This window comes from Rhipicephalus microplus, chromosome 9 (assembly GCF_043290135.1).
Source record: "Rhipicephalus microplus isolate Deutch F79 chromosome 9, USDA_Rmic, whole genome shotgun sequence".
In the NCBI taxonomy this organism is placed as follows: domain Eukaryota; kingdom Metazoa; phylum Arthropoda; class Arachnida; order Ixodida; family Ixodidae; genus Rhipicephalus; species Rhipicephalus microplus.
The window spans coordinates 18456518-18478671 of record NC_134708.1 but is presented as its reverse complement, the minus strand read 5'-3'; the positions used below and the strand labels follow the sequence as shown (position 1 = coordinate 18478671).

The 22154-nt window shown below is 45.3% G+C and overlaps 1 protein-coding gene across 1 annotated transcript in view; it reads left to right on the top strand.

Moving 5' to 3' along the window:
• The window catches only part of LOC142771570 (protein MON2 homolog), a 255067-nt gene that overhangs the window by 14391 nt on the left and 218522 nt on the right, over positions 1-22154 (top strand). Inside the window, exons 9-19 of the mRNA XM_075873229.1 lie at positions 543-667; positions 1866-2177; positions 3195-3422; positions 4794-4938; positions 5396-5644; positions 7351-7640; positions 12090-12177; positions 13336-13636; positions 15259-15410; positions 17325-17525; positions 18364-18582. Coding sequence (XP_075729344.1) covers positions 543-667; positions 1866-2177; positions 3195-3422; positions 4794-4938; positions 5396-5644; positions 7351-7640; positions 12090-12177; positions 13336-13636; positions 15259-15410; positions 17325-17525; positions 18364-18582 — 2310 coding nt within the window. The remainder of the gene's footprint in view (positions 1-542; positions 668-1865; positions 2178-3194; positions 3423-4793; positions 4939-5395; positions 5645-7350; positions 7641-12089; positions 12178-13335; positions 13637-15258; positions 15411-17324; positions 17526-18363; positions 18583-22154) is intronic.

The following is a 22154-nucleotide window of genomic DNA, read 5'->3' as shown; positions in this document are numbered from 1 at the left end:
ACGCAATGTCCGAGACATGCAATATCATTGCATGCAATGCCTTGGACATTGCATGCATGCCCGTGAAACAGCGGCAGCGCAAGCGTGGAGAAATGAGGGGGCAGTAGCTCCCACAGTTTTCTCCTGCCCCTCTCTGCCCCCCTCGTAGTCGAAAATAATCATAACACAACGGATGTTTCCTTTTTCCCTGCCTCCCTCATAGAGATTCGTTTGTCTTCTTGAACTTCGTGCCTTACCCTTGTGCGCTTGCCTTCTTTTGGAATCCAGTCCCACTCTTAGCCCAGTCTTAATGACCATTGGTGATTATCAATGGGCTAAGGTATGGAACAAAATTCTCAACGTCATGACGTGCGGCGAATCCCCATAACTCTGCTCATACTTGAAAACTTCTAAAAAATTTTGTCGCAGTTGTTTCATGAAAATTTTAACTTTCTTCGTGAAGTCATTCGGTGATCACTACTTGAAAAAGTGTTGCAAGGCTTCTTTATTCGTCCCATGATATGTGCTACTTGTGAGCTTCTCGTTTGGTCTTCTGCTTGCAGGTGACCGAGTGCGAGATCTTTCTCTCACTGGTTGTCAAGTTCCTAGACCACGAAAAGCCAAACTGGCAACGCACACTAGCTTTGGAGGTCTTGCACAAGCTGTGCTCGCAGCCCGAACTTCTCAAGTAAGCGCTGTGCCGACTCGCACCATTTTTTATTACAAGTGCAGTTGAAGGCAGTTTTTTTACTGTGATTGACAGCTTAAACCTAGGAAACAAGATTTGTCTTTACGTTGCATATTTAAAATAAAACATCATGCTAATTTCACGGAAAGTGGCATAGCCTAAAAAGGGGAGTTTGTAGGGTGAACTCCTTGTGTGTGCATAAAAGTTTTGTGTGTGCATAGTTTTGTGTGTGCATAGATAGGTGCATATATACCAACACACATGTGACCATACATTAAAGGATATAGAACCCTTCCCCCATTCATAAAAAAATCTCTATCGATACTTTTGTTTATGAATGTTTGCTTTTGTAAAGGGAAATTGAAATGTGATGTGGAGATGGGATTTGGAATGGGGTAACTCCAGAATATAACTGATGCAAAGGTGCATAGTTGAAAGCCGGAGACTACTCTTGTTAATGTAAATAAGTTACAGAGGAAGGGGTACATGAATTGCATTACATGAATGTCTGTGTCCTCAGTGTCTGAGTGTCCTCAGACACTGTCGGTGTCAGTTTTGTTTTTTCACCCCGTGGCATCTTGTAACAGTGGTTACGATTTGTGTTCAGCGTCTGTCGGTGTCAGTTCTGTTTGTTTATACCGTGACATCCCGGTGGATACCATTGTATTCTGTGATGCCGATCAATATCTCTTTAGAACTTTGAAGCACAGAGGGCAAGAGTAGCAGTTTAGTGGGTGACGCTGTCTAGGTGCTAAAACGGCGCTGGCCCTAGCGTTTAGATGGACCCGATGTTTCGGAACCCATTCAGCCCTTTCCGCAGGCGTTGACTGTGTCAGGGTTACTGTGTAGGTGTTGAATGTATAAGGGTTGATTAGAGGCCCCGCCGCGGTGGTCTAGTGGCTAAGGTACTCGGCTGCTGACCCGCAGGTCGCGGGTTCAAATCCCGGCTGCGGCGGCTGCATTTCCGATGGAGGCGGAAATGTTGTAGGCCCGTGTGCTCAGATTTGGGTGCACGTTAAAGAACCCCAGGTGGTCTAAATTTCCGGAGCCCTCCACTACGGCGTCTCTCATAATCATATGGTGGTTTTGGGACGTTAAACCCCACACATCAATCAAGGGTTGATTAGAGCTTGCACTGAACTTTTTAATATTGTCAGCGGCTGCAGCATGCTTTCCCTTTTTGGCCTCATTCCTGCAGGAGCTTTGTCGAGAGCTACGACATGAAGGACCACAGCACCAAGATCTTCCAGGACATGGTCAACGCCTTGGGTGCGTACGTGCAAGCACTCTTCGTGAGTGCCCCGTGCCACCACCATTATCATCACGGCGGAGGGGGCGGTAGCTCCAGTGGTAACGCGCCACCCCCTGCGGTACCACTCCCCTCCAGCGCACCTGGAAGCGGCAGCGCGTCCTCGCTTGCCCAGCCGCCCCAGGCGGCCTTTCTGTACCGCGGCGTCTGGATGCCCCTGCTTCCGCACGTTGCCACTCCCGGCATCTGCAAGGCCACATAGTGAGTGCACGTCAGAGTTTCGTCTCCCCGTTGGTCTGGTGTGTGTCGATTGCTATTAGAAAAGTCTGCTGTGGTGAAAGTCGGCATTTGGTACTGCTTCCTACCTGACGAGATGATGACATTCATGGAAGGAAATGACTGCCGTTGCAGAGGAATATGAGAGCAGCTCCTGGTGTCACAGAACACAATTGAGACTGAAAATCGGGCTAGTAGGATTTGGTTCATGGCGGGAAGGAAACCAGTATAAACATGGAGACAGTAATGCTCGTGTTGTTAATTTCTTTTGTCCCTGTGTTTGCACTTGTTCTCTTTCCACCAAGAACATAATTTGCCAGTGGCAAAATCGAGATAAGATGGAGCGATGTAAATACAAGACATATGCCGTTTGCTGGGGGTGTTTTCTCTGGCATTTGTATTGCATACACCTTCTCAGTTAAGTCTGAAGTGTGCATCTCCATTAGTTCTATATATAACGCAACATCCGATAGTAGTTGTCTGATGAAAGCCTGAAATGGAGGTGGTGTTTCAGAGTGAAAATGCAATGAATAAGACCATGTCAGTTTTAATGTGCACTATAGAGCCACATGCATATGTTTATAAAAGAAAAAAAACGCACGCAGGAACAACACAGGTACTGTGTGGGAAAACATACTACTCTGACGTCGATATAACAAACATAGATATAACGAAATATCAGTTACAACAATGTAAATACAAAATAGTCTTGCAATATATACAGTGTTAAAAATCAGCTTCATAACAAGTTTTTGGATATAATGAACTTATTTTTGTGTACAATGCAACTTTGTTAGATTGAGGTTCGAGTGTATCCAGATTCACGGAAACATCGCACAGTTTCGCTTGATGATGACATCGCAAGCGCTGGCACCGAGGACATCGTACGGAATGAGAACGTACCTACGAGGTTCTATTGTGATTCCATAGCCACTGACTCGCGGCAATGGGTCCAGTTCTCTCTCTGAAAGGGAATGTCTCACTCGCTGGTGCGTTCCTCAGCATGGAGATGCTGGATCGTGTGGAGCCTCCCGTGGTCGCCGAGGGCTACGGGGTGTCCCTGGGATACGTGTGCCTCCTGGACGTTGTGCAGAGCATCGCCACCGTGGTGAACCAGTCCAAGGGTGCCACGGCGAACGACTCTGCCGCCAACCTGCGCCTGCACCGTCAGCTGGTGTCCTCCTCTTGGTGTGGGCTGCTGGCAGCCCTCTCACTCCTCCTCGATGCCAGGTGGTCATTGTTCGTCTTCATAGCGGCTGGGTGCCTCACCTAATGCTTATTGAGACAAAAGTCTTACACACGGCTAATGTCGTATGATGCTAAATCGAAGGAAAATATTGTTAATAGTATCGGTCATGACAAGCGGGAGCAATGACTGGTCGTATGGTGCACGAAATATGTTCATAAGCTTTAGCCTTGACTCATAGGCAGTACTGCCTGTGAGCCTGAATATCGATTGAATATATTAAGTTTCAATTTGAAATGATATGTCCGACTTGTCATCTTAAATAGGCTTGTTCAAAGGTTGAAGCGAATAGTAATTCTGGCAGAATAATTTCAAATCAAATTCGAATTGTATATACCACATATTATGAAGAAAAATTGGTATACTTGTCTTGATTACCAAATAACCCGCACAATAATTAAAAAAAATTTAACTAAGGCCTGTGCAAATGCCATTCTTTTTGGTTCAAGAAAAGTAAAAACGACTTTCAATGGTGGCTGGCTTTGTTGACTTTCGGTAGAATGCAAGTGATAGCCCGTAAACTATGTCATGTTTTAAAATTTACCATACTTTGAGAAAGTAAGCCGCCATGAGAACTTTGAAAATGATGAATCGGTGCAAAAGTAATATGTTCATTTAATCACCTTTACAAAAGATTACGTGCGAGTTAATAATGTACACCTAAGTAGGTGCTTTCACGGCTTAGCACTTTTTTACTGCAGTGAAACAATCTTTGCAGAAACGGTTATATGCGGCTTAATAAAACCTATTCATTCATTTCGAATACTTCAAAATTTTCAACAATTTAAATTCGAATCGAAGTGAATTCAAATACAAAGATATTCGTTCGATTATTCGAAGCATCCGAATATTCACACAAGCCTAATCTTAGAGCACTTTTGCAGTGCTAAGAACTTGTGGAAGACAGCAACGAAGCGCTAGTGTTAACCATTCATTTGTCTCTCATGTAACGTCATTTGACTGGGTGTACATATTTTAAGAGCAGCAGTTGTATCAAATATTCTAAACAGGGCTTTCTTCTTCAACAGTAGAATCGATTCTGTCGTTCTTGGTACATTCCGAAATGACGGCATCATCAGTAATTGAGAAACTATTTGAACGTTGTTGTTCTCACATGTTCACATACAACTTTACGTGTCACTTGAGACCAAATGGCTGATTGGATGAGTTGATTCATGCAACTTGCAAACGAGTGCATAACTTAACGGAGGACTATAGCAAGACAAGCAGTCGTCTTTCCGTTGTTCTTGCGTGAGTCTTTTTTGCCGTTTCAAACCTGATAATTTTTTTTTTGTTGCCATTGCAAAGCTTCTAGTCATTATATTTCGATGTTGTTGTGTTTGAAATGATTGCAGCACTGATGAAGCGGCCACGGAGGAGATCTTAAAGACGATGCAAGCGTACGCCAGCCTGTGCGGAAAGCTTCAGATGTCGACACCCCGGGATGCCTTCATCACAGCCATGTGCAAGGGCTCCCTGCCACCCCACTACACATTAACAGTGAGTTTGTTCAGCCTGACCGGGAAGTTTGGACCCTGAAGTGAATGACTTGTAAGGTCGACATGCATTTAAAGCAATGTGCAGACCAAACTTGACAGTTAAAAAATTGCAGTGACTTGAATAATTTTTGCTATAATGAGTAATATAGTGCATTATTTTTGCATCCTGGTAACTTGGAAATGTAGCAAATTTTTTAGCAGTTATACTTGCGACAGAATGACATAGTTATCATGAGCAATTGTACATGGCAGTTATTATATTACTAAAAAAAAAAGAGATAAATTATGCCACCTTTTAGTTCCTGAGTGCTGTACTCCAATGTTCATGGCTGACTTGCAGAGTTGATTGACATGTTTGATTCTCAGTTTTGGGGGTGAATCTCGCACCAAACAGTTAGATTGTCACTGTGCTCACTTACCGCCCAAGGCTCAGTCAATGTCATCTTTCTCCCTTTCAGGTGCTAAACGCCACATTCCCCAAGGCGTCGGCGTCTCCGCATCCGCGAGGCGACGGCTCTTCTGAGAGGCCAGGGTCCACAGGTCAGGGCGGCTCTTCTCCTGTACCTCTCCCACAGCAGGGCCCCAACCTGGGTCCCTTCCTCGGAGGTCCTGGGTGCGACCCCCACGACGCTCCTCGACAGCAGGTGGTGGCCGTGGGCACGCCTTTGCCTACACCTTCACTCGGGGGACATCAGGGACCCGTTATGGTGAGCGAGAGACAACACCTGTATTGCTAATACTTTTGAGCAGCGGACCTGTAAGTCAAGCATCTGCCAGTCTCTATGCCTGTCTGGCGTCACACAGGTCATATTGTCACGGGCTAAGTAGATGCCTGAAGATGACGACGACGAAGTGCTGAACGGGAACGTGCTCGGACTGCAGCAGCGTCGTACGCAGTAGCTCGCCAGTATATTCGCCAGTACAAATTTGCTCACCAGTGTATACTTTATTCCCCGTAACATCATTGGTGGAGGTGCGGGGTATAAAGTATACACTGGTGAGCAAATTTGTACTGGCGAATATACTGGCGAGCTACTGCGTACGACGCTGCTGCAGTCCGAGCACGTTCCCGTTCAGCACTTCGTCGTCGTCATCTTCAGGCATCTACTTAGCCCGTGACAATATGACCAGTGTATACTTTATTCCCCGTAACAATATGACCGATAGGTCGAGTGAATAAATAGAACAAAATGATGATGATCGAGGTACTCAAAATGATGATGATCATGTTCAGGATGCTTGAAATGATTATGATGAGGTCGTGAATGAGACTAAGCTGGCTTAGTTACCCTCACCTGCACTCGCATGCTTACACCTTCACTGTCCGCCCGTTTATACTTCTTAGAATTGGCTGAGATATTGTACCAAGATGACCGATTACTTTGACAAGGTTGGCAAGCAGGTGACGGTCACAAGCAATCACTTACTCTCTGGTATCTGCGGAGTGTCAGGTGGGTCTGTGGCATTGTTCATGGGGCCTAACAAAGGGGGGAGGGCGCCTTAAGGTTGCTACTGAAAGCAAGCTCTTTTATGCGAGGTTGCGAGCTTCATGGTGCATGTGACAGAATAACATTTGGCTCCTTTGTTATGGTCATATTCTCGACAGAATGCTTATGTTTTCTTACCATGAAAAGCGATGCAATGCCCCTTGAAGTCATTAAAGAAGGACACCATGGGGTGAAGATCGATAGCCTAGTGCAGTGGTTCTTAGCCATGGACTTTTCGGGCACCCCTTGTGGACTGCTAGACCGGTGGAAGCAAGAGAAAGCGGGGGTCATGAGTAAGGGCAACATGCGACATGCAACTTGAAATAGGTGCACTTCTTTCCTACATGGCAAAGAACGGTCAAAGTAAACTGCCACGCCAATTTGATCTCAACAGCTTGCTAAATGGCTGCATGGTCTGAGGCCACAGTCAGGCTGTTTCCGGCTATGTTTTCTTTTCAGGTATGCAAACTTGGAAAAGCATGCCATGCATGTCTCATAAGAAACTGCAACAAAATTTTTACAGCCATATCATGGAGAAGGGGAAACATACATCAGCTCCACAGAAATGCAAAGGTGTCAGAAATGTAAAGGTGAAGCAAACTAAAAATAGGAAGTGGTCGTCACAGAACTATGTGGCTCCAAGAAACTGTTTTTTTTTTTTTTTCTGAGCATGGGTTTCGCAGGCCCCCAAATTAGCTTTGTGCATCCCCATTCAGTGATGGCACAAGTTGGTTACTCTTGGGAAATTAAAGAAGTTGCTTGATGAGTTGTACATAGCACTGTGACTCGTGTCTTTTTCGTTAAATGTACAAAAAACTGGGTTGCATGCTACAATCAGTGATATCTTGCAAAAATTAAGTGTATGCTATCGTCGAGGTCGTGGTGGAAACGAGTGACTGATGAGCGTGCTTTGTCTTTGTGTGCAGCTGACGGCCAAGAATCTGCAGTGCATGCGGGCCATTCTCGGGCTGGCGCAAGCCCACGGTGCAGTGCTGGGCAGTGCGTGGCACCTGGTTCTCACCACGCTGCAGCACCTCGTCTGGATCCTGGGCCTAAAACCGTCCACAGGTGGCAGCCTCAAGGCTGCTCCCAAGAATGGCTCAGACGGCACGGCGGCCGGCGGCGGCACCAACTCCTCCTCAGTCATCACCACGGCTGTCATGGCCGACCTGCCCGTGCTGTCTGCCATGTTGTCGAGGCTGTTCGAGAGTTCCCAGTGAGTGGAGATTGGTGTGCTGGGCGACATGCTGGAATCGTGCTGGCTCGGCCCAAGGGGAGGGCACTGCTCTTTAAGATCTTTCTAAAAATTTATCAGTTTTGATGAATGCGGTGGTTGTGTAGGTTTGTGGGCTGATTTCAACTATGCAACTATTTTTCTAGTACGTTATGTCATTATTAGAATATCAGATGATTTATGTGCATTTTGAGAGAGGTTTTCTCCAGAATCCTAAAGTGAAGAATTTGCAAAGTAAATTAGCATATTAGAATAATCTGGAATGATAACTGTGTGCTAGAGTGGTAACAAAAATGTGTGCTAGAGTGTGCTAGAGTTGTAACTGGGGTGCCCAGGTTGTGCTCTGATTGAGTGAAATACCGTGCCACGGTACACTGGTGCCATTTTGTGAACATGCCATTAGGCTCTCGAGACGTAAGCAGCTCTTTTCAGTTTCGAATGAGGCTGCAGGAGAAACACACAAAGAGACAATGAGCAGCGAGGCGTGCAATTCATTTTTGAATAATTTAGCCTGTTGTACTGAAGTATTTAGTAATAAGATATACTTCAGAAAAGTAGAGGCAGTGTACTTGATGGTGCGTGCTACTACGCTGAAATCTCGACATAATGAACGCAGATATAACGAAATTCCTGGTATAACGAAGTAAATGAAGAATAGTCTTACGATAGTGTTATGAATATAAAACTACCTTTATAACAAAAGTTTTGTTATAATGCACTTATTTTCTTGTAAAATGCAACTTTGTTATAATGATGTATGAGTGTACTTTATTTTAATGGACTTGTGGGTATACCTCATATTACCACCAATGGCAGTAGAGGCAAGTTTGCACAAAATAACAGGCTAAAAGAGCAATGATAACTTTGTGTCACGTAACCGTCCATGATAAGCTAATAAGTTCCTGCTTTTCCGTTCTTGTTTTTGTTGAACATGAGCTTATGAAGGCTGGGTGGACCTTACCGTCAAGATAATTCATTGCAGCGTGGTTATGTTTGTACGTGTCGCGGCAGTGTTCTGTTCACATGAGATTTTCTCGTGATCTTTCTGTTTGTTGGTGTTCTTTACCTGTTGTGAGTGCTTAAAGGGCCCCTGAACCGCTCGGAGTTCAAAGACAAATGAATGGTTTCTTTCTCGCCTCCACTGTTGCAGGCGCTAGATCCTCCTTACCATTTTTTTCTTCGTCAAACATGTGGAGAGTGTCTGGCATAGCCATTGAGCCTGTGAAGATCTGGCACTTTTCGGCTACATGTTGCTATCTCTGCGCGCGCAGTCAATAACGCCCAAAACAGTGCGAAATTCGTCGATTGCACGTGATAGTGATTAGAGGCAAAGTGGAATGGGCGTGCAACTGCAGGTTGTAGCATGGTATGTGATAATTCACCACTGAAATCCCTCGTGTATGGACCAATCGAGAGCTTATTCTCTCATGAGGTTACGAGAACAGGCTGCTGGCATTGCGAACTGAGCCAGAAAGGTGGGGAATGCCAGGAGAGAACAACTCACTCATTCTTAGTGTGTTCAGGGGTTGTTTGGGGGCCCTTTCATGTGTGTTTTGTGTCCCTGTTTGACAAGTGTCTGTCACTGATGTCTTCTTTTCGCCCTCCCTTTTCCTCCTACCCGACCTCTTTTCCACTGGCTCCACCTCTCTTTCTCTTGCCTCGTCTGGATCGTCGACGCTTCTCCAAATACCCTGTTTTATTTGCCCAATTTTCCGTAACAAACTGTCCGGTCACTGCCCGTCTCTTTCTTTCTTTCTTTCTGGAAATGAAACACCCTCTCCCACCAACACGTGCGAAAACGCTCGGTTGACACCTCAGCTACGTGCCGCTGGCTGGCACGCTGTCACGTGTCTTTCACAATTCCCAGTAAGTGTGACCTTGTCGTCATCTCGGCTTTCTCTTCCGTTCTCTTTCGTTCTCATCTTTTTTTCTCGTCCTTGTCTTCCTCTGTTCTCTTTCTTTCTACTTTTTCGGTTTCATTTGCGTCTTTGGTTTTGTGCAGTTGTTATCTGCATTAAATTTATTATGCTTTTGTGCATTTGGTTCAAGTTGGTAGAATAAACAGAAGTCGCTCAGATTTGCTCATGAAGCGTACCTCTATAGTCTTAAACACTAAACTGACTTCTTATGCAAAAGCTGCAGGTTCGATTGCTGCCGTGGTGGTTCAAAGAACACCAGACAGTCTAAATTTCTGGAGCCCTCTACTAGGCTGCACTATAATCATATAGTGGCTTTGGCTCATAAAGCTCCCGAAGTTATTATTACTAAGCCAACTTCCCAAGTTGAATTATATAAATGCTAGAATCATCCATATTTTTGGTGTGCAGGCTCAGTCCGTTTCTGTGACCAGTGTGATGTTTTTTTTGGTAAACATTGGCCCTGCATTTCGTGGATTAGGGTCTAGCTAGAACTTGCGCAAGTCCGAATTAACCAAGTCCACTCACGCTCCTCTTGTTTAGTCCTGCCTGTGTATCTTGTCTGTTTTGTGCTTCTAAAGGCACGTTTGCGCTAGAGCAACACAACATCGATTTTGGCCTGCCGGCTGTCTTTGGGAGCGTCTTGTCTTTTCATCGTCGGATTTACACTGCAACAATGCAAACAGTCCGCCGATGTTCTCTGGAAGACTCCGTCCGCGCCTTTTCGTGCTCACAGTCTTTCGTTGGCCAATTCATCAGTCACACTGGAGGCACACAGGGTGACATGGGCTATACTTGCACACCTGCTCATTTGGGGCCACATCAAAAAACCCCAGGTGGTCGAAACTTCTGGAGCCCTCCACTACGGCGTCTCTCATAATGATATGGTGGTTTTGGGACGTTAAACCCCACATATCAATCAATGGATCTGTACAAACTGAGCAAACTTTTTGTGCCAAGTGGCACTAACAGGTTTCCTCACACTCAACTTTGACTGTCTCAAATTTACGGACTCAAGGGCTCCCTTAAACGTGCAGGATGATTGTCTCGACCTGGATAAGAATATAGTCGGATTCACTTGTATCCACATGCATTCAAACTTTCACAAAACAATGTGGACTTGAAGCAATTTTTAAAAGACCTGGTTCAAATTATTGTTGAACCTGCTCAACATCAGAGCACTTCTGATTTGCTGTGCGTACCTTTGCCTCGCAGTCATGTCTAATTCAACTTCTTGAATGGCCCTGAGAAAAATGATAGGTGTAACCTCAAGAGACAAGAAGAGGGCAGAGTGGATTAGGGAACAAACGGGAGTTAAAGATATCATAGTTGAAATCAAGAAGAGGAAATGGACAAGGGCCGTGCATGTAGCCCATAGACAGGATAATCGCTGCTAAGGGTAACTAACTGGATTACCAGAAAAGGCAAGCGGGTTAGGGGGAGACAGAAGGTTAGGTGGGCAGATGAGATTAACACGTTTGCGGGTATAAATTGGCAGCAGCAAGCACAGGACCTGGTTAACTGGCGGAACATGGGAGAGGCCTTTGTCCTGCAGTGGGCTTACCAGTCCGGCTGCTGATGATGATGGTGATGTCGATGATGATTGACTGACACCTACGCGGCCTATTCTTTGCTAACTCATACTTGGATGCTGGCTTCAATGACTCAATCTTAGTGAGTCTACATGTCAGTTGGCTAGTGTGTGCTGTCGTTTAACATAATACCTTAGCATAATACCTTAGCATTAACATTATACCTTAGTGATCATCAAAAGCATAAACCAAAAGCTTATTAAAAACAGAACAAAAAGATGCAGTGCCATTGACCCTTCTTTCTGTCAATATCTTTTTGTTTCATAATCTACATAAAAATATCAGTGTGTTACTTGTACGTATCATATTTTTCCTGTTTTTTGCTTTTTTTGATTGCATGGTTTCTTTCAGGGAGCAGTGATACTAACCCTTTCGAAGCTTGACATTTTTAAAATGTAGCTGTATTTCTTTGGACAATTAAGACATGTATATATATATCTTTCACATCTGCAGGAAATAATTGTCCAGATTTCATTCTAGTGATTGCTGTGCTTGCTTACCCACTGATAGCACATATGTCTTCTCAGTTCACATTTCAATGTGATTGAGCCGTGACTGAATCAGGGCACTTGGCTTACGCTAAAATTTAATTTTTTTTTTTACAAAAGGTATTGCTGGATGAAGCTGTTTAGGAAAGTTCATCTTTTGTTTGTTAGACCACTCTCAAGTATAATACTGATGCTGTCAAACCTTGATGTGATGAAAGTGAACGCAGAAAATATTTCGATGTAACATAATAAGGTCGTAGTATATGAGGTCTAAGGAAGGCATTTTAGTGATCGAGTTCAACCTTGTTATAGGTGGTTTTTCTGAAAACACACAAAGCTTAGGCTCCCAGGCTTGACTGCAGTGTTTCACGGTGTTTATTGTAAGACCATCATACTTGCGAGGCTGTATGTCAAATGTCCTATTTACGCGCACAGGTACCTGGACGATGTTGCGCTGCACCACTTGATCGACGCACTTTGCAAGCTTTCAACTGAATCGATGGAGCTGGCCTACAACAACAGAGTAAGGAAGCGTCCTTTGACACGTACATTCTTTCGTGTCCTATGTTATATTTAGTACACACTTGTACTATGGGATGCAGTCTGTGCTCATTGGCATACCTGCATGCATTGCCCTGCATTACAGCCTGAGTGAGTGCCACAGCTTGCTTAAATGAAGAAAGTGCGCCGCAGTACCGCAGGCTTGCTAGTGGAAAGCCTTCAATGCCTCATGAAAACGCGAAAATTGACCGTCGCCGGCCGCCTCTTGTCGCATTGGCGTTATCTTGAGTGATTAAAAAAAAATCATCTTGGGATGGACGTCGTCATGGCGTCACATACGAGATTTAATGTGAAATGGAATTGCACGACATCATCGTTTAGTCAGAGCCGGGCTAATCACAGAGGCACTGATGAACCAGGTGAAGTGCATGCCTCCGGTATTGGAGGCACTGCAAAACCACGGTAGTGGGGGAGTATAGTGGGAGTGCTATCACTCCTGTAAAGCTGTTTGCGCCTCGTGATGCACACGTAACTCGCGGATGTGCAGTATTTGAGGTTAGAAGCCACTGAGCGGTAGGTAGCGCAGTGCTCGCGAGAGTTCACCGTCATAATCACCATCATGGTTGGCACGGTAGCGCCAGCAGTGACGCCTGGCGGTGAGACTAAATGGCCGGACATAAAATATTGGCGGGTCTCTTTGGCGTGTGGCTGCTAATGCGAAGGGGTGCCTCCACGCGGCAGCTCCTAGGGGACGGTGCTGCGGTCTGTTTCTCGTGGGCCCATTGTGGTGAGTCGAGTGTTGGCGATGCCGCCTTTGCGTTACCTTGTTTGTTGTTATATTGTCAAGTGTATTGGAATATTGTATAAGGTTGTGTTTTAGTGTGTTGATCACTAGTGATGTATTTGATCCGGCTGGCGATATCGTCGATGTAAAGTGATTGAATAAATGTATGCGACGTTTGGTTTGGTTCGATGGTGTCATCTGTGTCCGTGTGATCCGAGAGCGGTGATCTCATTTCGAGACCACACAGTATCAATACATCGACTGAGATAAAAATGAAGATGACGTTAGCCATTGAGTTGTTTTAGGCGAATGCATAAAGACCCAGTGAGTTTCGTTTCCTTTACAGAATGTGTCGCATTAGAAAACGGGACAGTTCACTTGTCATTGTTGGCGCAGGAGCCTTCGCTGTTTGCCGTGGCCAAGCTGCTCGAGACTGGTCTGGTGAACCTGGGTCGCGTCGAAGCCTTGTGGCGGCCCGTGACCCAGCACCTGCTGGAGGTGTGTGCTCACCCGCACACACGCATGCGTGAGTGGGGTGCCGAGGCGCTCACCTACCTCGTCAAGGCAGCCCTCAACCACTCGCCCAGCGGAGGAGGTGGAGCCGGCGAGGCAACGACGGCCTCCTCCGTTGTGACAGCCGCTGCCATGGCGGTTTCATCGTCGACATCTGACGACGCAGCAGTGCCGGTTCATGCAGGTGAGTTTCACTGGCTCTTCTCACCGTTTTGTAGTTATGCTCTAGTCTTATATTTAGATCGCTGTTTCATACCAAACAACGCCTTTGACCATAGTGTCCCGCATAGTTGTCGTAATTAACTAGAGGAGACTCTGGCGCTGCGATCGTTCAGCGACCGTGGGAATGGGGGGTAGTACACGAAGGTGCCCAGTCTTTGTGCTTACAGGCCTCGAATGTACTTGCGTCGTCGTTTATTGCAGTGTTTTTGTTTTTGTTTCGAATGAAAGAATGGAAGGTTATGAACTTCGAAAGCAGATTTGAAATGGTGAGCATAAGAGGTTGATGTGGTGAGGGGCAACTGCTGATCATTTGCTGATTGTTGTTTGGTGACAAATCAGCTCCAAGCCATGCGAAGCCAAACATAGCTGGAAGTACGAAGGTCAGACAAATCTGTGTACCACTCATCATTCCCATGCTCGCTGAAGCGCCGTGTGTTGCAGCTACCATGGACACAACCACCAGAGCTTCCTCTAGTGTATCTATAGGAAGCTCTGTGGTGTGCCCCACATGAATTACTAGAGTAGATAGTCAAACCTGAACATTGAAAGGGCTAAGCAAAGTAGATAGATGACCATCCGAAACTTGTCTAAAACACTGCATGTCTCATGCAGTCTCTTTTGTGATAGTTAAAAATGGGAATTTACGGATTTGTTTTTCTGATACTGCATTGAAGGCACGACGTCGTATGCTGCTGTAAGATGGTGCACTGCTGACTGGGATGAAACCCATTCAGGATCCAATTTTCCAGCTATCTTCGGCAGCTTGCATAAATAAGCCAAGCATGATCAAAGGAAAAGAAATGGAAGTTTATGGACTCGTTCATCTCTGTTAAACACAGTATTAATGAGAACTAACGTAATCAAGAAATTCGACGTGTGTCAAACCAGATTGCAGGCAAAGGTGACCATGTGATGCAGGCATTATAAATTTTATAATCCATGCCTTCTTGTGGGATGTGGATATCGTACAGGGAAGTCTTTCTGCATCTTAAACAGTATTGGGGTTCTCTTTCCAATCATGAACAATTGCAGCTAGTAATCTTCACTGAAGTTCTTCTAAGTATTTTTCACCGCATCACACAGCTGTGCTGTGCTGAAGCTAACAAAAGTAAATTCATTGTCGCAGAAAGATTCCTAACTGCATGAGTCATCCACATTTTGAGACCCTCATTTCCCATCAAGCCTCACACTGTCCTCCAGGTTCTATGTGCTTTCTGACAGCACCTACCGAACGATGCCGCGTCATTGGTGTGAATGTTTTAAACGATGCCAGTGACTCTGAGTGAGTTAGGAATTAAGCTCAGCATGGCATAGCATTCGTTGTATCGAATGTAAATGTAAACAGATAGTGGGAGTTTCATTCATGTATTGTGTACAATGCTATATAGTTGCACAAAATTTTCTCGAGGGAACGTTGCTGCTGTTTGATATCGTCCAGTAGTTTTATGCACTCGAACTCAGCTTTATTTTTCAGTCTGTTAGACACCCAACAGTGCTTTCAAAGAATGTCTGTGGTTCTGATGGTTCGCAACGTTCGTGTAAGGACTGAAACGTGCGAACTCTTGCCGTGCATGGCGTCCTCAGCGACGGCATCGCGGAGGAGCTTGCAGGTGCTGCTTTTGGCACCCCTCGTGGAGATGGCGTCCGCTCACCCCGACATCCGACAGAAGCAGCTCGACTGCACCCTCTCCCTGCTGCACAGCAACGGCGAGACGCTTACCCACGGATGGCCCCAGGTACATTCCTTCTTTGCTTCAATGCGTTTGTGTGTTAGCCAACATGAACGAAAGCAAAGGAATAAAACAAGTTGACAAATTCTTGGCAGTACCAGGTCATTAATTCTAAATTCAACGTGTCTCCCTGACTGTAGATTTCCTCCTGTTTTGTTACTGCAGACGTCTTGCACACAGATAGGACGACGAAAACAAGAGAAAGGACGAGGTCACGTGTAAACTTTGTAATGAACTTTATTTGCCAAATGAAAGGCAGTTGAAAGTTCGTGCTTGTGTTTGTCCACCCTTCAGTTTCCTGTCGTCCTACTTGCATGCAAGCCGTTCGCAGTTATGGAAGTGCTGTCAACCTGCCCAAGCCTCCAAATCTTTCTGATGCATGTTTGTACATGCATCAGAAGGATTTCTTTATGATTCTGCTGTTTGTCATAACTTTTGGATATCAAGTGTTTTTGGAACCCTTGTACATTTGACTAACTGCCTCCTTGCGGCCTTACCAAAATCTTTGAAGTGCTCTAAGCACCTGGCTTCTCCAACTTGGGTTGTTTGTGCGGCATCCGCTTTGCACTTTCTGGCAAGACCTTAGCACATGCATGGCTAAGCCATAGGAGTCGGGGTCAATTCCAGGCCGCCGTCAACTGTGTATCACTGGGCTTGAAATGCAAGAAAGAGAGAAACGAGAAAAAAGGAAGGCGGGGAGATTAACCCGATGCTAGTATCTGGTATGCTACTCTACACTGGGGTTGGGTAATAAGGGGCTAAAAGAGAGAGAGAGAGAGAGAGAGAGTGTTAAAAAATAAATAAATGCGAAACACGGACACATACCCATACACAAAATCAGTCCACTCAAAGGCGTTCTGACAGGCAAGTAGTTCGCAAAAAGCCCAGTAGCGCTTGCACGGCCTTCTTCTGTGATGATGAGTCATGACGATGGCACAGTATACTTTCTTCTGACAGTGGCTGGTCATCTAACTTGTTTAGTGTATTAGAAAGGTATTGTCTTACTAGGTTACATTCCGGGCAGTCACACAGGTCGTGTCGAATTGTCTCTTCGTCTCCGCAGTGTGCACAGGCGGCGGTGTCGGTTATCCCTATGCGGAACGCATACCCACGGGTAAACGCGACTCCCAACCATAGTTTGCACAGAGCAGTGCTCATGCACCTAGCATGTGCATGTTAAAAAGCCCCTGGCAGTCCAAGTTGACAAGCGGTGTCCCCTACCACGTTGGGTCTTATAATTGTATATTGGTCTTGGTTTGTAAAAACGCCAAAATTTACTTTTCTTAATCTCTCACATCTGCACACCCTTCTTTTTTTCTTTCATTTAATAGATTGTGGGTGCTCACAATAGAACCTGTGCAGACTTTTTTTCCATTTCCAGCTCCTGATAGTTCAACTGAAGTGGGCATTTTGTAGATTACTTATCAATTAATTTATTTACTTATTTATATACTCGTTGTGGGTAACAATAGGTGATGGAACAGTTGCACCCCTTTATTAGAGACACGAATATAAAAAAAACCATTGGGTATGAGAGACACCAGAGTACCTGCACTGAAACGGGTTGATCAGAAAATGAGGACATAACACCATGCTAATGACAGAGGTTTCTTTTAAGGGACAAGAACTGCTCGCCAGTGCACATAAAGGGGTTCAATTGTATATAGTTATATAAAAAAACAAAGAAAATAGGTTGTCAGCCAAACAACTAATCAAACAATGTTGTCGCTTAAGCAGTATCAGCAACACACAAATATAACATTGGAAAAGAAAATTAAAATGCAGTTAGATTAACAGAAAAATGAAAATAACATCACATAATAAAGGCAGTGGTTGAAGGTATTTGGTTCCTTTCTGTGATTGTTTACTCAGATAAAAGCAATGTCATTGAGGTGCTCCTTGGGGTGCTTTTCACTCTAGGTGCTGACAATAATCGGGGCCATCTCGGAGAGCCATGGAGAGGCGCTGATTCGGTCGGCGTTCCAGTGCTTACAGCTGGTCGTGGCCGACTTTCTGCCGGTCATGCCGCGGGCCTGCCTCCAACTCTGCGTCGACACGGCCGCACGCTTCGGCTCGCAGAACCAGGAACTGAACGTCTCGCTTACTGCTGTCGGACTCCTGGTCAGTCAACGGCGAGCTTTTGGGTGCATTTCATTGCTTGCCATTTGGGTCGTGCGAACGTTAAAAAATTTAGAATATCAGTTCGACTACACTCGAACCTCATTATAACAGACAAAATTGCATCTTGCGTGAAGATAAGTTTTTATATTTGAAAATTCGTTATAAAGGTTTATTTCTAACATTATATCTATTGCAAGACTATTCTTCGTCTACTTTGTTATATTCGATATTTCGTTATATCTGGGTGCTATATTGAGGTCTGAGTGTAGTGTTCTATCCGATTTTACGTTTGAATTAAATAGTCAATATTTGCAAATAAGAATACCTTTTAAATAGTTTAGAGATTGTTCACTCTACACAAATAAACAGGAACTTGGTGGAAGGTAGTTGTAAGTTTCATCTGAGCAGTCGCACTGGAGGCATGCATGAAGTGCAAGAGCTTTTGCAGTGCAGCAGGTTATGTTGCTTGGGGAGCCAGACTTGGCCAGCTATATGGCTATAAAACGGTCATTCGCACTCTCTGAAGAATTCTGTCCTCATGAAGAGTCTGCCTATCTGATTTCGATGTTTAATGTGGGCTTTTAATGCCAAAAATATGAATACTGGGGTCAAAAAATGTGAGTGGCTGTGGATCAAATCCCAAAATCTCGACAAGAGCACCAGGCAGTCTAACTCAATTTGGCGTCCTTCTCTACAATGTATTATACATTATGGTATTGTGGTTTTGGTATATAAAAACCCCAAGGTTCGTTATTACCTTGAATTGACCACTACCAGCTTCCGCTGATTGCTTGCTTCTGCTGAAGGAATTTTGCACCCTTTTCCCTCCCCCTCCCAGTGGCACATGGCAGACTACTTGTACCAAAATGCGGAGAAGCTGAAGCAGGAAGAAGGCGACTGGGATGCCCTCTGGATGTGCCTCTTCCAGCGGCTGGGCGAGCTCTGCGTCGATCCGCGCTCCGCCGTGCGCAAGAGTGCAGGGCAGACCCTGTTCTCGACCATCAATGCGCACGGCTCAGTGCTCAGACAGGAGACCTGGCAGGCTGTGCTTTGGCAGGTGCGTACACGGTTTGAATAGCGTGGTCTTCTACTTCTCAACGCGTAGTACACGGTACGGTTGAAAGCCATGCTAGAATCAGCGTTATAGAGTCTTAAGGGGGCAGACTGGTCTTAGACATTTTTTGTTTGTTTCTTCAGTGATCTTGATCAAACTGCACAAAATAATGCAACTTTTTCTACAGATTTCAAATATTTAATTAGTTTTCCTGTAACTCATCTTGTTCCTGAGATAGCTTAAGTTCACCCCCTATTGTTTAAGGCCACCATAGAAAAAAAAGTGCCTAATTAAAAGTTATATTTAAGACATGCCAACATAGACTAATGACTATAGACTGAAAGTATGCAAGAGTTTTTTTTTGTTTGTTTTTAGGCCTTCTTTGTTATTTTACAGCAAAATGAAATATCTATTTTCAAAAGCAGTTGAAATTGTGTTACAGTTTTGATGAGTATTTAATTAAACAGGCTTGTTCTCTAAATTATGCTCCCATACTTGCATTTTACACACATACAAGTTTCCATTGCAAAAAGAATTATTGATGTACCTTCCCTAGCTTCAAAAGTATCGAGGCCTCAAAATTGAGCAGTCGCAAATTTACTTTTTGAAATAAATGGAAAAAACTGAAAACGCATAGCTTCTTCAAAAAGCAACAATCATAGTGCGCATGTTTTGAAACCTCATAAAGGTGCTTATAAATTCGTTTGCAGAGTTCTTAAACAGGTGCTGGCAAATTATAAAGAAGCCTCGAAGTCTGTTCTGCATTTTTTTGCAGGTTCTGAATGTTAACAGCACCAAGAATCTGGACAGTTAGAATGAAATTGCAAAAAAATTACCACTTCCTGGTGTGTGAAAGTTTTCAGAGAGATAGAAAAATACTTACAGAAACCAAAAATGTCAATTAAAAAAAATTAATTTTTTTGTCACTTTTTGGTCCCAAAGACCAGTCTGCCTCTTGAAGTACGCTTACCCATAATCTGTACTTACTGAGTCTTACCTAGTATAACTTACCCGACCGTTCCTAGCTAACTGTAATTCACTTAAATAATACCAGCTGGTGGTAGCTCAGCAGCTGTGGCATAGGACAAGATCTAGGATTTGAATTTATTTATTAAAAATAAATGATTTTTAGCTGTGGTGACTATATTCCTGTAGATGCAAAGTCTTTAGAGACTTGTGTTAACTCTGAGGGAATGTTTAAGGGATTCTACAGAGAAAACATATTGTTACGGGGAGAAAGCGTCTTAAAAATACCTTTACTTTTGGTAAACAGGCAGGCATACAATATGGAGCCCGGTCTTCACGAGCTCGCCCTAAACATCGTTTTCTTTTCTACAATGTTCATTTATGGCACCCCGTAGCATCACCCTCGGCGGCGTGCGGAAATGTTGTAGGCCCGTGTACTCAGATTTGGGTGCACGTTAAAGAACCCCAGGTGGTCAAAATTTCCGGAGCCCTCCACTACGGCGTCTCTCATAATCAAATGGTGGTTTTGGGACGTTAAACCCCACAAATCAATCAATCAATCACCCCCGGCAGCGAAGGCGCCGTCTCGGTGCTTAGTTGGTCCGAGTAATATCGCTTCAGCCGAGTGACGTGAACAACGTCGGAACACGATCGCGCGCTGGTGGCGTTAAGAGGTTCAATTTCATATGTCACATCGGTGACTTGGTGCGCCACACGGTACGGACCCGAGTACGGTGAAGTGAGCTTTTCGCACAAGCCAACTCGCCGCGACGGCGTCCAGAGAAGGAGTGTGTCACCTTGACTGAAGTAGACATCACGATGGCACGCGTTGTAGACCTGTCGTTGTCGTTCCTGCGAATCGCTCAGACGCCGGCGAGCGATCTCGCGTGCCTCTAGAGCTCTAGAAATCACATCGCGGGCATATTCTGACGTGTGGCTAATGGCAGGAAGGAGCGTGTCGAAAGGCAACGTAGGTTCTCGTCCGTACAGGAGGAAAAATGGCGAGAAACCTGCAGTGTCATGCCGAGACGTATTATAGGCAAATGTTACAAATGGAAGGGCGGAGTCCCAGTCACGATGGTCGGAAGAAACCTACATGGCGAGCATGTCCGTGATGGTTCTATTTAGCCGCTCCGTGAGCCCGTTGGTTTGAGGATGATACGCCGTTGTGAACTTGTGCTTCGTAGCGCAAGAATGTAATATGTCTTGGATAACTTGTGATAAAAAGTAGCGACCCTGACCCGTAAGCAGTTGCTGAGGAGCGCCGTGGTATAATATGACGTCTTCTAGAAGAAAGTCAGCGACGTCGGTCGCACAACTGGTAGGAAGGGCCCGCGTGATGGCATACCGAGTGGTGTAATTCATGGCGACTGCTATCCACTTGTTTCCGCTGGCCGATAAAGGGAACGGTCCTAGTAAGTCAACACCTACCCTATAAAATGGTTCGGATGGGATGAATGGGCTGAAGGCGTCCCGCTGGAAGGGTTGCTGGTTTTTCGCGGTGTTGACAGGATTTGCATGAGGCGACGTAACGGCAGACGGATCGGTAAATACCGGGCCAAAAGAAGCGACGTCGAACGCGGTCATAAGTTCTTAAAACTCCCAGGTGACCAGCTGTCGGAATATCATGCAACTGTGCAAGGACAGTCTGGCGCATAGGTTGTGGTATGACCAACAGCAGCTCAGGTCCGTCAGGATGCATGCTGTAGCGATATAAGGCGCCATCTTGGAGCAGGAACATACGGAGAGACGGAGGAGTTGTGGGACCACTAAGCCGAAGGATTATACCTCTGAGGTGAGGATCACGACATTGCTGATCTCCGATGTTGCTAAACGCGGAAAGTGCCAAAACACAAGTAGACTCATCGCTCTCAGAAAGGTCTGCTGGGTCTACTGGATGACGCGACAAGCAATCAGTACCCTCATGGTGGCGACCTGATTTGTAGACAACCGTGTAGGAATATTCCTGTAGCCGTAGAGCCCACCGACCGAGACGTCCACTAGGATCTTTTAAGGACGACAACCAGCATAAGGCATGGTGATCAGTGACAACCGTGAACGGGCGTCCATACAAATACGGCCGAAATTTAGCCACTGCCCAGACGAGTGCGAGGCATTCGCGTTCTGTGATGAAGTAATTTCGCTCTGCTGGCGATAAAAGACGGCTAGCGTATGCAATAACGCGCTCGCAGCCATGCTGTCGTGCCAAAACGGCTCCGATTCCGTGGCCGCTGGCGTCCGTACACACTTTCGTTGGAGCGCATATATCAAAATGGCCGAAAATCGGTGGCGTCGTAAGTCTACTCGTCAGTTCAACGAATGCTGTGGTTTGTTCAAGTCCCCACACAAAAGTTCAGGTCCCCACACATTTTTTTAGTAGTTTCGTGAGAAGGCGTGCGACGTCAGCGAAATTCCACACAAATCTACGAAAGTAAGAACAAAGGCCCACAAAGCTTCGAACGTCGTTCGCAGAGGTCGGCACAAGGAAATCTTTGACGGCGCGGATTTTCTCAGGATCGGGACGAACACCAAAAGAATCGACAAGGTGTCCAAGGACAGTGAGCTGCCGGCGGCCGAAGCGACATTTCGACGAGTTTAGTTGGAGCCCT